The sequence below is a fragment of the Thermobia domestica genome, chromosome 1, assembly GCF_964235325.1.
Source record: "Thermobia domestica chromosome 1, izTheDome1.hap1.1, whole genome shotgun sequence".
Taxonomy (NCBI): domain Eukaryota; kingdom Metazoa; phylum Arthropoda; class Insecta; order Zygentoma; family Lepismatidae; genus Thermobia; species Thermobia domestica.
Window position 1 is genome coordinate 119,053,745 of NC_137454.1, and position 13,688 is coordinate 119,067,432.

The following is a 13,688-nucleotide window of genomic DNA, read 5'->3' on the forward strand; positions in this document are numbered from 1 at the left end:
TAGGTCCTATACACAAGGCGATTTGAAAGGGAGTATGAAAATTTTGAGAGTAGAATCCTGACATCAAATCCAGTAGAAATGTTCCAATAAACATGAGTCGAATTCCGCTTCGTTTTCGAGTTACAGGGTTTCCAACTCGGGATAAAAAATCGGTTCGGGTCAATAGAAAATGAAATATATATTTCGCGTTAAATCAGAAACTGTGTGTTAAAGCTTTGATAAAGTTCAGAAAGTTGATTTGTATCAATATGATGATTTTTACGTGCGTTGCAATTCAGTTGGCAGTGTTGCCAACTTGCTAGAACTTTTATTTGTTTCCAAAAGACACTACTTTCCAAAAGAAAAGATGTGGGTAATCAATTTTCTTAAAAGATGCAAAATTAAATTCTGACCAAGAAATTTAGATAAAATATGAATACCGTTGCTGATTAAAACTCAGTGTTGGGAAATAACAGGTATCTAATCATAAATAAGTACTAATCAAGTAATCATCAAGTAATAAAATAGTATTCATTGGGTTATAATAATTCGTACAAAGCGGTTTTAAAATCTTCATTTTTCTTTATTTTTTGCTTGTCAACCCAAAATCTTCAAAACTACCTCATCGTATCTTCATGATGAATACCGCTTTGGGGATCTTGTGGTACAATTTGTATCATATGCGTTTTTCATGATACATTGCGTTATTTCTCTTCTATTTGAGCTTTTTCGTCCGTTTTTTTTTCCAAGTCCAGAGGCATTGTAGAAGACATTACGTATGGTTTCAGACCTTCCTGCATCCAGACATAGGAGGTGATGACGTCATAAGTCAAAAGTTCATTTTCTCATTTACTAAGCCTATGTTCAATATTTTTTGGCGGGCTTATTTTTCCACGTAGAAGATTGAAATTTTGCACAAACATTCAGTCCACCGAGTAGTATTTACCAGATTTTTTTTCAGATTTGTGAGTTGAAACGGGGGGAACCAGAGGGGCAAAGGGGTGAAAAAAGGGATATTTTTACCCCCAAAATCCCGTTTTTCAGGATTTTCCCGCCTCACTTACTTGATGGGGACACGTGAGTCATACCGTCTGAAAGGCAGTTCCATTCTGAAGAGAGTGACGGTCGAATCATTATCCTAGGGTAATTAGGGACGTCTCAAGGATTTTTTGAAAAATATATATCTATATAGGGAAAAATGGGACATGGTCGGTATATTTTTTTTGGCGGGCTTACTTTTGCACCTAGAAGATTGAAATTGTGCATAAACATTCAGCCCACCTAGTAGTATTTATCAGATTTTTTTCAGATCTCTGCATTAAAACAGGGGGGTCCAGAGGGGGAAAAAATTGAAAAAAGGATTTTTAAACCCAAAAAAAATCCGTTTTTCACGATTTTCCCGCCTCACATACATGATGGAGACACGTGAGTCATACCGTCTGAAAGGCAGTTCCATTCTGAAGAGAATGACGGTCGAATTATTATTCTAGGGTAATTAGGAACGTCTCAGTGAATTTTTTTTCAAAATATACTTCTGTATAGAGAAACATGGGGTATTTTCTGATTTTTTTTTTTTTTTAATCTTATTTTTGCACTTGTGCACAAACATTCAGTCCACCGAGTAGTATTTAACAGATTTTTTTCAGATTTCTGCGTTAAAACAGGGGGGTCCAGAGGGGCTAAAAGTTGAAAAAAGGGAAATTTAGATCAAAAAAATCCCTTTTTTCGGGAATTTCCCGCCTTAGATACATGATGAAGACATGTGAATGGTACCGCCTGAAAGGCAGTTCTAAGCTGAAGAGAATATGGGCGACACATGACCGTAGGTTAATTAGGGATGTCTCAGGAAATTTTTTCCCTGAGATCATAGTGTTTTGTGGTAATTTGGGGCATTGTGGGAATTCTTGATAAAATTTCTCCCGCCCTTACTATTCAAGATAGAAACTTGAAATTTGGCACACACATTCAGTATACCAAGTACTATTTATCAGATTTTTTTTAGATGGCTACGTTCCCACAGGGGGGTCCAGGGGGACCAAAGTTCGAGAAAAAAAAATTCCCCGAAATTTTCACTTTGACATTTTTCCCGCTTGTGGTATATGGTATGAGCATGCAAGTGGTACCATTTGAAAGCCAGCTCTATTCTGAAGAGAATGAGGTATGAACCATGATCCTAGGACAAATAGTGACGATGCAGTAGCTGCTTGACTGAAAGTCTAAAAAATAGCCCAAAAAGCCAGCGTCCCAAAAGGAATACTAATGATTTTCAGCCGAAATATTAGTGAAATGAAATGAAATTTCTAGTTTCGTCTCACATGGTTATGGCTTTTAGGCTAAGAAGACGAGTGATTAATGAAGGCGAACAATCATGAGATAATTGGTAGAGTGAAATGTGGGAGGAAAGGAAGTTCTCCGAGAAAACCCACGGGTCATGACGTTGTCCTTCAGAAACGTGTGTGTTGTGGGATCAAACCAAAGCCTCTCATCGGAGCTTAGCGCTCTACCACAGTCCCGTAACCCTCAAAATATTAAAGAATTATACAGGGTGGCCCAAAAGTACGTACCACACCCCTGCATTGATCACGTGTAACATTCTAGTTTGTGAGTTTATTTACTTTGGCTGTTCCGAGCTTAAGGTATAAGGAAAAAAGGCTTTAAGGACAAATAATAAAGAAACTTAAGTCTACCTGGTAGATAACAACAAGAAATGATATAAAATGCAATGATCTGATCAGTACGGTACTGTATACTTACTTTTGGGCTGCCCTGTATTTATTCACATACACAGAATAGAGAGAGAAAAATGTGAATGTTAAAACGGACTGCTTTATAATAAAGTTTCATTATATATCTTATACTTCTGTTGTTTCTTTCAAATACATGCAGTATTTACTTCAATCGTTTTAGATGTCCACTAATAGAGACATAGGGCTGCCTGAGCTTAACTGGAGTGTGGTAGAGTCCTTGTGATTGAATGATTGACCACGGACTTAAAAAACGTGTGGCTGATCTAGGGGGGCACTAGGTAGCCTTAGCGCACCGGTACAGTTAGCCGGAAAGCAAGGTTCGATACCCGGTCATACTCTGAATTTTATTGTTTCTTCCTACAGATATAAATGGTTGTTTCATTCGTGTAGCCAGTGGTGGCTGCTTTTTCCATAAACTAATCCAAAACATTTTTTTGTTGATTGAAGCTGATCCAGCTGTTGAGCGAGAAAGATGTTAATGAAGTTGCAGCTACTGGGTTCGAAATCATCATGTCAGATACGGAAGAATGCCTGAATAGTGCATGTCATGCAAAGATTGGGTAAGTTAATTTTTTAAGTTACTGTATGACTTTCTTTACATGTTTTGTCAAAATTAAGAAAGATTTTGTTGTTTTAATGTGTTAGAAAATCAGGCTTCAGCAGGTTTGTTACAGATTTCAAGAAAAGATCTGCGTACCAGTATGTTATGCCAGAAAAAGAACCGTTAGTTTTCTTTATGTGCATCTTTGCACACTGAATCCGAACCTGGAGTCGTCGGAACGTCTTGTCACCTATGATCCAACATTTTTGAATTCAGGATGTATTCTCTCTACTATGTGTTTCAGATGACAAGCGGCATGACCTTGAGTTGGCTTCACACGGCGCCCAGTTGGCTTTGAGCGGTGTTGACAATTCGCGACAAGCAGTTCTGCACACTGATTTCTCGCGCTACTGCGAATTTTGACAATACCAGAGGGGATACTTAGAAGTATTGTATTAGCACATAACTGCTTACTTTACGAAGTAGAGAAAAGAATCACGAACACATAGGTGAAAACTACATCTCTTTATGTCAACTGGTTGTCATGATACACGCTTTTAAATGTTTCCATATAAAACAATCAGTAAAACAAGCGTTGAGTCCCGTGTCTGTTTTCCAGTTGATTTAGTTTCAATTTGGAAATAGAACTCACAGCTTTTATTACAGGATAATCAGGGGTGTCGCCAGCAGGTTGTTCTATGGGAACATTACTTTCAGGGGGAGGCAAGCTTTTCACACATTAAAAGCAGAACAAATTACCTCTTTCAGAATATGAAAGCATTTTAACTCACCATACATACATACATACTACACACATATTATATTTTCACAATGCTACCTTATTAAAAGACGGATCTTGACAGTACTGAAGTTGAAAACCGTATTTAAGAGATGGATCAGTAAGCTATTCATAAGAAAACAAATGCTGTTTATAGCACTATGTTTATCTACTTTCTGTGTATGTGGGTTAAAATAGTAAAGGAAAAAAAACTTCGAAAAAAAAATATCGACTCAGATATGATTATGCAATAATATACTAATGACTTCACACGGTGTGCACCCAGTTAGAGAAATGAGAATATAAAGCATATGATTAATTTTAGTAGTTTTAATTAGGTACAGAAACCGTATTGATGATGATTGATTATTTTTTTTTTTTTTAATTTTCATATTTTATTATACGTCTGTCATTTGCATTAACTATTAAATAAGTTTATTAAACATATACCAGACGAACCTCATTTCGGGGCTGAAAATAGTTTGCAAAGTTAGTCCCCCCTTTTTTCCCGTGGCTACACCCCTTTTCAATTTGATTATATATATATATATATATATATATATATATATATATATATATATATATATATATATATATACTATGTGATCAAAAGTATCCGGACACCTGGCTGAAAATGAGGCGTCCTCCGTCGGTACAAGTTCGTCGACAAGTTCGTGGCGCCCTCCGTCGGTACTGCTGGAATTCAATATTGTGTTGGCCCACCCTTAGCCTTGATTGACAGCTTCCACTCCCGCAGTCATACTTTCAATCAGGTGCTGGAAGGTTTCTTGGGGAATGGCAGGAGAGGTATCGATGTAGGCCGGTGAGGCCTGGCACGGAGTCGGCGTTCCAAAACATCCCAAAGGTGTTCTATAGGATTCATGTCAGGACTCTGTGCAGGCCAGTCCATTAGAGGGATGTTATGGTCGTGTAACCACTCCGCCACAGGCTGTGCAGTATGAATAAGTGCTCGATCGTGTTGAAAGATGCAATCGCCATCCCCGAATTGCTCTTCAACAGTGGGAAGCAAGAAGGTGCTTAAAACATCAATGTAGGTCTGAGCTGTGAGAATGCCACGCAAAGCAACAAGGGGTGCAAGCTCCCTCCAAGAAAAACACGATCACACCATAACACCACCACCTCCGAATTTTACTGTTGGCACTACACACGCTGACAGATGACGTTCACCGGGCATTCGCCATACCCACACCCTGCCATCGGATCGCCACATTGTGTACCGGGATTCGTCACTCCACACAACGTTTTTCCATTGTTCAATCGTCCAATGTTTACGTTCCTTACACCAAGCGAGGGGTCGTTTGACATTTACCTGTGTGATGTGTGGCTTATGACCACCCGCTCGATCATGAAATCCAAGTTTTCTCACCTCACGCCTAACTGTCGTAGTACTTGGAGTGGATCCTGATGCCGTTTGGAATTCCTGTGTGATGGTCTGGATAGATGTCTGCCTATTACGCTTTATTACCCTCTTCAACTGTCGGCGGACTCTGTCAGTCAGACGAGGTCGGCCTGTACGTGTCCCTTCACGTTTCCACTTCACTATCACATCAGACACAGTGGACCTAGGGATGTTTAGGAGTGTGGAAATCTCGCCTACAGACTTCTGACACAAGTGACACCCAATCACCTGACCACGTTCGAAGTCCGTGAGTTCCGCGGAGTGCCCCATTCTGCTTTCTCACGATGTCTTAATGACTACTGAGGTCGCTGATAATGAGTACCTGGCAGTAGGTGGCAGCAGAATGCACCTAATATGAAAAACTTGTTTTGGGGGGTGTCCGAATACTTTTGATCACATAGAGTATATATATTATGCCTAGCGTCGTAAGAACAGAAAGTATGGGAAGTTCGTAATGTTGTTTTGAAATTTACTTCGAGACAAGTTCTTTCTTATTCGACAGAAGAAACGCAGTGTGTTTTCTGTTTTTTCACGTTTCACTAAAGACCAGACGTCTGAATGGTGTCATATGTTATCGTACGTAACCCAAAACAAACTCGACCATATCGAGTTGTTTAGGAAACAGATGGATTGCTTTTGTGAGACCTAGACCAAGTCTAAGTGTATGTTATTTCTATGAAAAACCGATAAGGAATCAGAGGCTAGTTGTGTAGGAACGTAACTTCTCTTCTAGCATAAACAGAATTCATAAGTGTCTGGGTTTCTTTCTTTCGTGGTAGTTCGTTTATTCTTCAAAATTATAGTTGACATTGTCTTTAAGTACAAGTGTGGAGTTCTCTTTATAAAAATAATAATAATAAGAAGAAAAAAACCCTATGAAGTCAAGCTTGAAGAATTACTTTTTGTGTTTACAATTTTTGGAACACATAACAATAAATTTACAAGACTCAGATTCAGGCAGTGACGAAATATTAACTGACATAGGCGATAGTGAAATTAGTTTAGCAGTTCCACTGGAATAAGTTAACAGATAAATAATTTAGTTACTATATATACTTCCAGAATGCACAGTCAAAATTCTAGAGTTTGCTGGAATAATATATTTACATTGTGATAATTTTGCCAATGTATGTGTCATAATCTCAGCTGGAAGAAGAGCGAGAAGGGAAAGGGGAGTCCGCAATCCAGCAACACCGCGCGAGATATCGCGTACCATTGACTACTGCCTGTGATGCTTTACATCTGAAACACACAGTAGGTATTACTGTCAAAGAAGAAAGTTTTAGAAAAATAACACTGCCACTGAAAGTTCTATATTTTTACACGCAAGTATGTGTAATCTGTATTTGCCATTGTCAAAAGAGAAAGTTAACAATAAAAAATGCAGGCCATTGTATAGCCCTGCTAATTATCGCTTTTTTTAATTGACTCACGAATCATGACCCACTGTAAATGAAATATAATCAAAATTGTTATATACATTTTCCAGAGGCTTGATAAGAAATAAATTATTGAAACATCAGTAAATCATACTTTTGAGCTTATTCGCCACTATTTTCTAAGGACCATGACAGGGAATTGGGGAGAAAGAAAGGTATGAGGGAGGATAGAAGTGGCTTGGCAGCATTGTGTTAGGTACCATCCCGGAATTTGCGTGGTTTGAATGAGGAAAACCTCATTCAGGATGGCTGGCGGGAAAAACTTTTTATACTTTGTCGACCGAGTCTTCACAGCGGGAACATAACACGGAAGCATGAGCGTCTACGCGACACGTGGCCACTGGACCATGAAAAGAGCCACAACCATTGGATTTACATTCTGCAGAGCACAGTGTCATTTTCGTGTGTTTTCTCGACATCTTCCTAACTGTTGAAGTTATATTTGATGGGACAACAAGTCTGAACGTTTGCTTCGTCGAATGCTATATTTTAAACTTCCAAACTATATTGTGCATAAGTATTGGATCTTATAGAACGAATATCCGTCTGTCGACAGGTATCAGAACAAAAACACTAAAAAATGGCGAGAAATGGTATTTTGATGTGGACATCTCCACCATTATCCTTCCATTTCCAGTTTTTATATTAATCACCGTAGAGCAAACATGGTAATAGCAGGGTTCCCATTCGTCCTGAAAATGTCCTTGAAAATGCATTTCTGTCCTTGAAATTTACAGAAATACTGAATGTCAGATTTTTATTTTTCACAATTATAATGAAGATTTTAATTGATTGCTATTTTTTGTTTGCTATTCCTGTTTTTGTGCTGAGTAATAATTTGTCATGGTCCTGCATGTGTGTGTGGTTGGTGGGCTTTCTTTCTTCCAACAGGATGGTTGTTGGGAGAACTAATGTTCTTCTTCTTTCATCCACTAGACTGTCAACCTATTCTTGGATACTGTCTTCACTAGCACTATCCTCCAAAAACTGTGCTTTGTACCAGTATCAATCCTTCATAGATTGGTGTATGATAGCATTTCCCATAAAGACCTTACTTCAATCAACATCACGAAAGAAATGCTGCATCATGCCTTCCATGCAAGGCAGCGCTATATGGCAGAGCTGAGAAAGAGAAAGTCAAGTGCAGAGCAAGAGGAAAGAGATAAGCAAAAATGTACGGCAGCTGCAGAGAAAGAAAAGGAAATTGATGGAAACAAGTGAAGCTTTGGAGACTGAAGCAAATCAGCTTTCACATGAAGCAGAACAGAATTCTTGCTTTACTTTATTGACAAAGTCAAATGCTACCCGTAGAGCAGCTTTGGTAAGGAAGAAAAAGATTATGTCTATAGATGAGGAAATCACACAATTCCATACTCGGTTGAAAAACTCGGCGGGAGCTCATGTGGTTCGGCTTCCACGTTAATCAGTAGGTCCCGTCTCATATAGCCTCGCTGCTGAAAGGGACGTTGAACTCAAAATCAAGTCAACTCGGTTGAAAAACTCGTAATATAATTTCTTATTTCCCCATATTATGTGTCACACTGTCACGCTATGAAGATACAATAGAATGAAAATACATGTGCCGGATGTGGGTGGATCGGGTGGCTATAAGGGTAGGCAAAAAAATAAATAAATAAATAAATAAATTACGCTCCGCTTTGTGTATTTATTGTGTATTAATATGCTATTTTTAATACACTTGTATTAATATTCACTGCGTAAGCTACTATACTTTTCATTTCACTGTTGTGACTTTTGAACCTACAGTTGCAATCCTGTTATACGTTTCTTTGTCGAAGTCCTGGAAAATTGGTGATTTGACCTGGATTTTGGTTTGGAAGGGGGGGGGGGGGAAGAGTGGGAACCCTGTCACAGCCTTTTTAATATGAATTCAGCGTTACAGGAATTTCTGTCACCATCCCTATCTCTCTACCACAACCGTAAGCGGTAGAAGTCTTATAATACTTTTAGTTTTAATATTGATCCCATTAAAAAAATGAAAAATTCATGCTATTTCGAGAAGCAGTTTCTTGATATAAATTCATGGTTCCAAGAATAAATTCGTTTCAACCGTTACCCTTCTATTGGAACCGAAAATGGTAGAAATCTGTTACTTCTTTCGGTTTCAGTATTGGTTACTTTAAAATTAAAATAAAAAGAATAAATAAATAACATACAATAGATAGGGGGAACGATTTTTGAAACCGGAAGTAGTTATAAATTTCAATCACATCCGGATTTGGTAGACTGTTCGACGTTGTCATGGTACGTTACTTTGAGACGATGAATCGTTTGCAGAAAACCGCTTCTCCCTATATGTTACCGTTTTCGTTTTATGGCGATAAACATTGAAACTGGAAATAGCTTATTTTCGCCACTTCCGGTTTGAAGAAAAGGTCAATGGAGAAGATAGAACCTGTTCTTGGGACGCTGAATCGATTGCAGAAAACCACATCTCTATATATCTTACCGTTTTTGCTCTGTGGAAATCAGTATTGAAACCGGAAACAATATTAAATTTGAACGACGGCTTTCGGTTTTGATAGTATGTTTTGAGGTAGTCACAGTACGTTGCCTTGAGACGCTAAATCGTTCGCAAGAAACGGCTCCTTGCTATCTGTTTCCATTTCGTCCTATGACGATAATCATTGAAATCGGAAGTAATAGTAAATTTGAACCACTTCCAGTTTCGGTAGAGAGTTGTGGATAGCCATGTTATATTGTCTTCAGACGCTGAATCGTTAAAGAAAAAACAGAAAAAGAAAAAAATTCTTGCTCTCTGTTAGCGTTTTCGTTCGATGGTGATAAATTTTGAAACCAGAAATCGCTAATTTGAACCACTTTTGGTGTGACTAGACAGCTAATGGAGGAGATAGAAACTATCCTTGGGACGCTTAATCAATTGTGAAAAACTACATTTTCGATATCTCTTATCGTTTTTGCTCTGATTCCTGTCGACAGACGGACGGACGGACAAAGCAGTTCTATAAGAATTCCGACACTTACGCATAGCGTAGGTTGGACGTATAATAATAATAATAATAATATTTTTTTTTCAGAATCCTTTATCGTCAAAGATTCTTCTTGTGTGTACCTCAGCTTGTGAAAGGTTTCGAGAAGGCCGCTCAAGACATAAGGCTGTATTACTTACTAGCCTTGTCTCATCTACTACGTAACGTCCCTCAACAAGTGCTGACGATGAATCTGAATCAGGTATGAAGGAAAATAAGAAAGTATATTTGTTGATGAAAGAGTGTAGCATTAATTTTTTCCAGAATTGATTGAACAGAATATGAGAAGTAACAGTTGTGATAAGTGAAATATGTTCTTGTTTCTTGCTTTTAAACACCGTACCCTTACCATTTAATCTACGATAATAGTACACTTGAGCAACTGCAAAACATTCTGTATTATACAGATAATTTCATGTAATGATGCTCGAAGTTTTCTTATTTCATCTTCTAAAATTTGTGGACTTCGAGAAAAACTTGAAAGAATTAACCAGTAAACGGCCTTACAATATATATTATTAGTGCAGAAATCTTTGAGGCAAACGAAAATTCAGTACCTATAGTCGTTTATCATTTGAGTTAAATTTCGTCTACCTTCCTTCTTCATCTTTGTTTCGCCTTATCCAGGTATGGTGGACCGCTTCAAGTGTGTTGCTTTGTAAGGTATTAAGATATAATTTCTAAATTGTGCTACTCATAATGGCTGTTGTTTACGAAAGCCATTGGAGAGTCACTAATGTATCTCTCGATTTTGTTCATCCATACTGGAAATAAGTCCAATAATTATAAAAACCGAATTGTCCGTTTCAGTAGAGTGTATGAGAATGCTTCCTTTATTTAAGCATAAGCAGTCAGCCATTAAGTGTATGGAAAATCAGTTCTTATTGACCTTGCAGATGTTTTAGTTAGATTTAATTCACAGAAGTCGTGAAAAGTTCTTCATGCAACGTTCTTACATATTCTTCAGCCTCCCTCACATGTTGCTCCCTCAGCAGATTTGAAATGGTGCTATTTCAGATAGATTCTTTCGGTTTTAGTTACTGTGTTCCCGATAGTGTCGTAGCTCAAATGCAAGTATCTTTCTGAGAGTTAGTTCATATGTATAAAACTCAGTTACATGGTATCATAGGTCTTGGGCCATATTTATAGAATATTCTAATTCAACAAGTACATACATTTGATTTTCACTAAGTCGTCCCTTCGTGGCTCACAGTTCTGTGTTTATTGTACATTTCTTCTTATTCTTTCAGATGTCAATCCCTAATTATAAGAACTAAAATAGCTTCCCATAAAACTGCGTTGTATTGATGACTTATATTGTTCAGTTTCCCATGAAACTGTGTTCCATTGATTATTTTTCGCTCCCTGTTTATTAATGATGTGCTCATATAAGATATGCATTGGCGTCTGTTACTCTTCGCACTAGTATTGTTCGCTGTCTGTTATTCGCAGTTTTGTTGAAGTAATCCTCCCGAAAGGCCCATGTCACTTACAATCTATATCATACCTCTTTCAGGATTAAACTTGTCCTTTCTCAGTCTTTGTTCTAACAACGGTAGCAAGTTGAAAATTATTTCGTTTGTTGAATTTTCCCCTTCTCTTTGTCAGTTTTTTTAATTCATATTTTTTCAAACATTTCAGCTGCTCTTATATTATTGTCCAGTATGCGTAGATGTTATTTCCTTTGAATTCCTATTTATAAGGATGTTAATGCTATATTTATTTGAAATGAGAATAGGGGAGTTGTTCCGTATGCTCATGTTAGCGTATTGGTATTTTTCTTTGAGCGCTGTATTTTGTATAAAATGATGATGTAAAACAAAGAAAAATATAAGCCAATATTTACAGAAAATTGTTTCTGATAGTAAAAGAAAAGTATGAAGATCTCAATCAGCGTCGAAAATGTACAGGGTTTTTGCTAATATGAATGTGTCATTCTTAGGATAGTTTGTTTTGGTAAGTTTTTAGAAACAATATTAATGCAATTTGACGGTGATTTAATTTGATGTAAAATTCAATTTTAGTAATTGAGTATATACTTATATTGTTTTCGTTCTGTCTTTTGCAGATCCTGCCATTATTGGTCGAAGGTTTGCAATTGCAAGAGCAGATGGACTGTTTAATACTGTCAACTCTGGAAACCCTGGCAGTACTGTTACAACATTCACAGCAATTGCTTGCTTGTCACTTGTCTACGTTCATACCAAGATTCATTGCAATTAGCCAAAATGCACATTCCATGGTAAGTGAAATCTTTTTGGGACACAGAAATCATAGATAGACAACACATACAGTTCCTTTATGGGAGAGTTAGGAAATCCAAATTTCTTTCCTAAAGAAAAATAAGATTTAGCAAATACTTCTCTACTACCATATAAAATTTGTAAAAATAAACAAACAAGTAAATAAATAAATAAATAATAATAATAATAATAATACGACATTGCAAAACTACAAACCGGAAACAAAATAAGAGTAAAAATATACAGTGTCTGGAAGTAAATATGCTGTAAAGTGGAACAAAAATGCCGAGAGGGAAATGTGTGGAGATGCAGTATGATTTAGTTGCTGGAAATGAACGGTTGTATAGTACAGTGGTATGCAGTAGGACTACTTGTGGACATTTCTGTGTTAGTTATTTTCACTTTCAGGCAACGATCGTAATCGTGAAGAAAGAAAAAAATCGATGGATTTATACTTTTCAAAGCCTCTGCATTTAAAAAGTGATTTTGGATGTATGTATGTTTGTTTCTTCGCGCGGTCGTCTCTCTCGATGTATGCACAGTCACCTAGAGGTCATACTGTCGAGCATTCCTGAGCCAGATTTTAAACTGAAAGTTTTTATAAAATTGTCTAGGAAGAGAGGGAATTTGGGTTTTGTTTTAACCTTAAAAGTGCTTGTACTAAAAAAAAAAAAAAAAATGTCTCGATATTGGCTCTAATGATTTTGTTTATATTTCATAAATTAATATTCATTAACAATCCTGTTACAGCGTGTACATATACAGGGGTTGGAAAAAAATCTAAAACATTTGCAAAAGTGTGAAAATCATACTTAGTATGGTGTGGGTCCTCCTTTTGCGTCCAAAACAGCTTGGATCCGACGTGGAATGGACGTATACAGCTCCTGAATCGTGGTGTGTGGAATTTTATACCATTGTTCCTCCAAAACGTGCTCCAGTTCGTTAAGGGATGCTGGTGGAGGGTAATGAGACCGAACACGCCTTTCTAACTCAGACCACAATGGCTCGATGATGTTCAGATCTGGTGATTGTGGGACCCAAGGGAGGTGTGATAGCTCCTGGTCATGCTCCTCAAACCATGATTTCACAGTTTTTGCAGCGTGACAGGGTGCCAAATCATCTTGGCAGATGCCACCACCATCAGGGGAAAATATTTGGGCCATGGGTAAAACCTAGTCCCCCAAAATGGCCTCATACGCCTTAGCATTCATCATTCCATGCAGGGCTATGATGAGACCTGCAGAAAACCACAATATCACTGCCCATACTGTAACAAAACCACCCCCATGCTTTACAGTTGGGAGCAGACAGTCTGTATCATAGGCCTGCGACGGTGTTCTCCATACGTAAACACGACCGGTTGTGGGAAACAAGGTGAAAGTCGATTCATCGGACCACATTACGTGTTTCCACTGCTCATGAATCCACGCCTTGTGGTCCTTGCACCACTGGATACGCCTCTTCGCATTTACTGCTGTGACCAGGGGTTTGGCGATAGCGGCCCTGCCATGAATTTTCATTTTATGAAGT

General features: G+C 37.8%; 1 protein-coding gene across 1 annotated transcript in view; it reads left to right on the top strand.

Annotated features, from left to right (window-relative positions):
* The window catches only part of Mms19 (MMS19 nucleotide excision repair protein), a 78,195-nt gene that overhangs the window by 52,960 nt on the left and 11,547 nt on the right, over positions 1–13,688 (top strand). Inside the window, exons 15-17 of the mRNA XM_081762579.1 lie at positions 3,174–3,286; positions 9,964–10,117; positions 11,984–12,157. Coding sequence (XP_081618705.1) covers positions 3,174–3,286; positions 9,964–10,117; positions 11,984–12,157 — 441 coding nt within the window. The remainder of the gene's footprint in view (positions 1–3,173; positions 3,287–9,963; positions 10,118–11,983; positions 12,158–13,688) is intronic.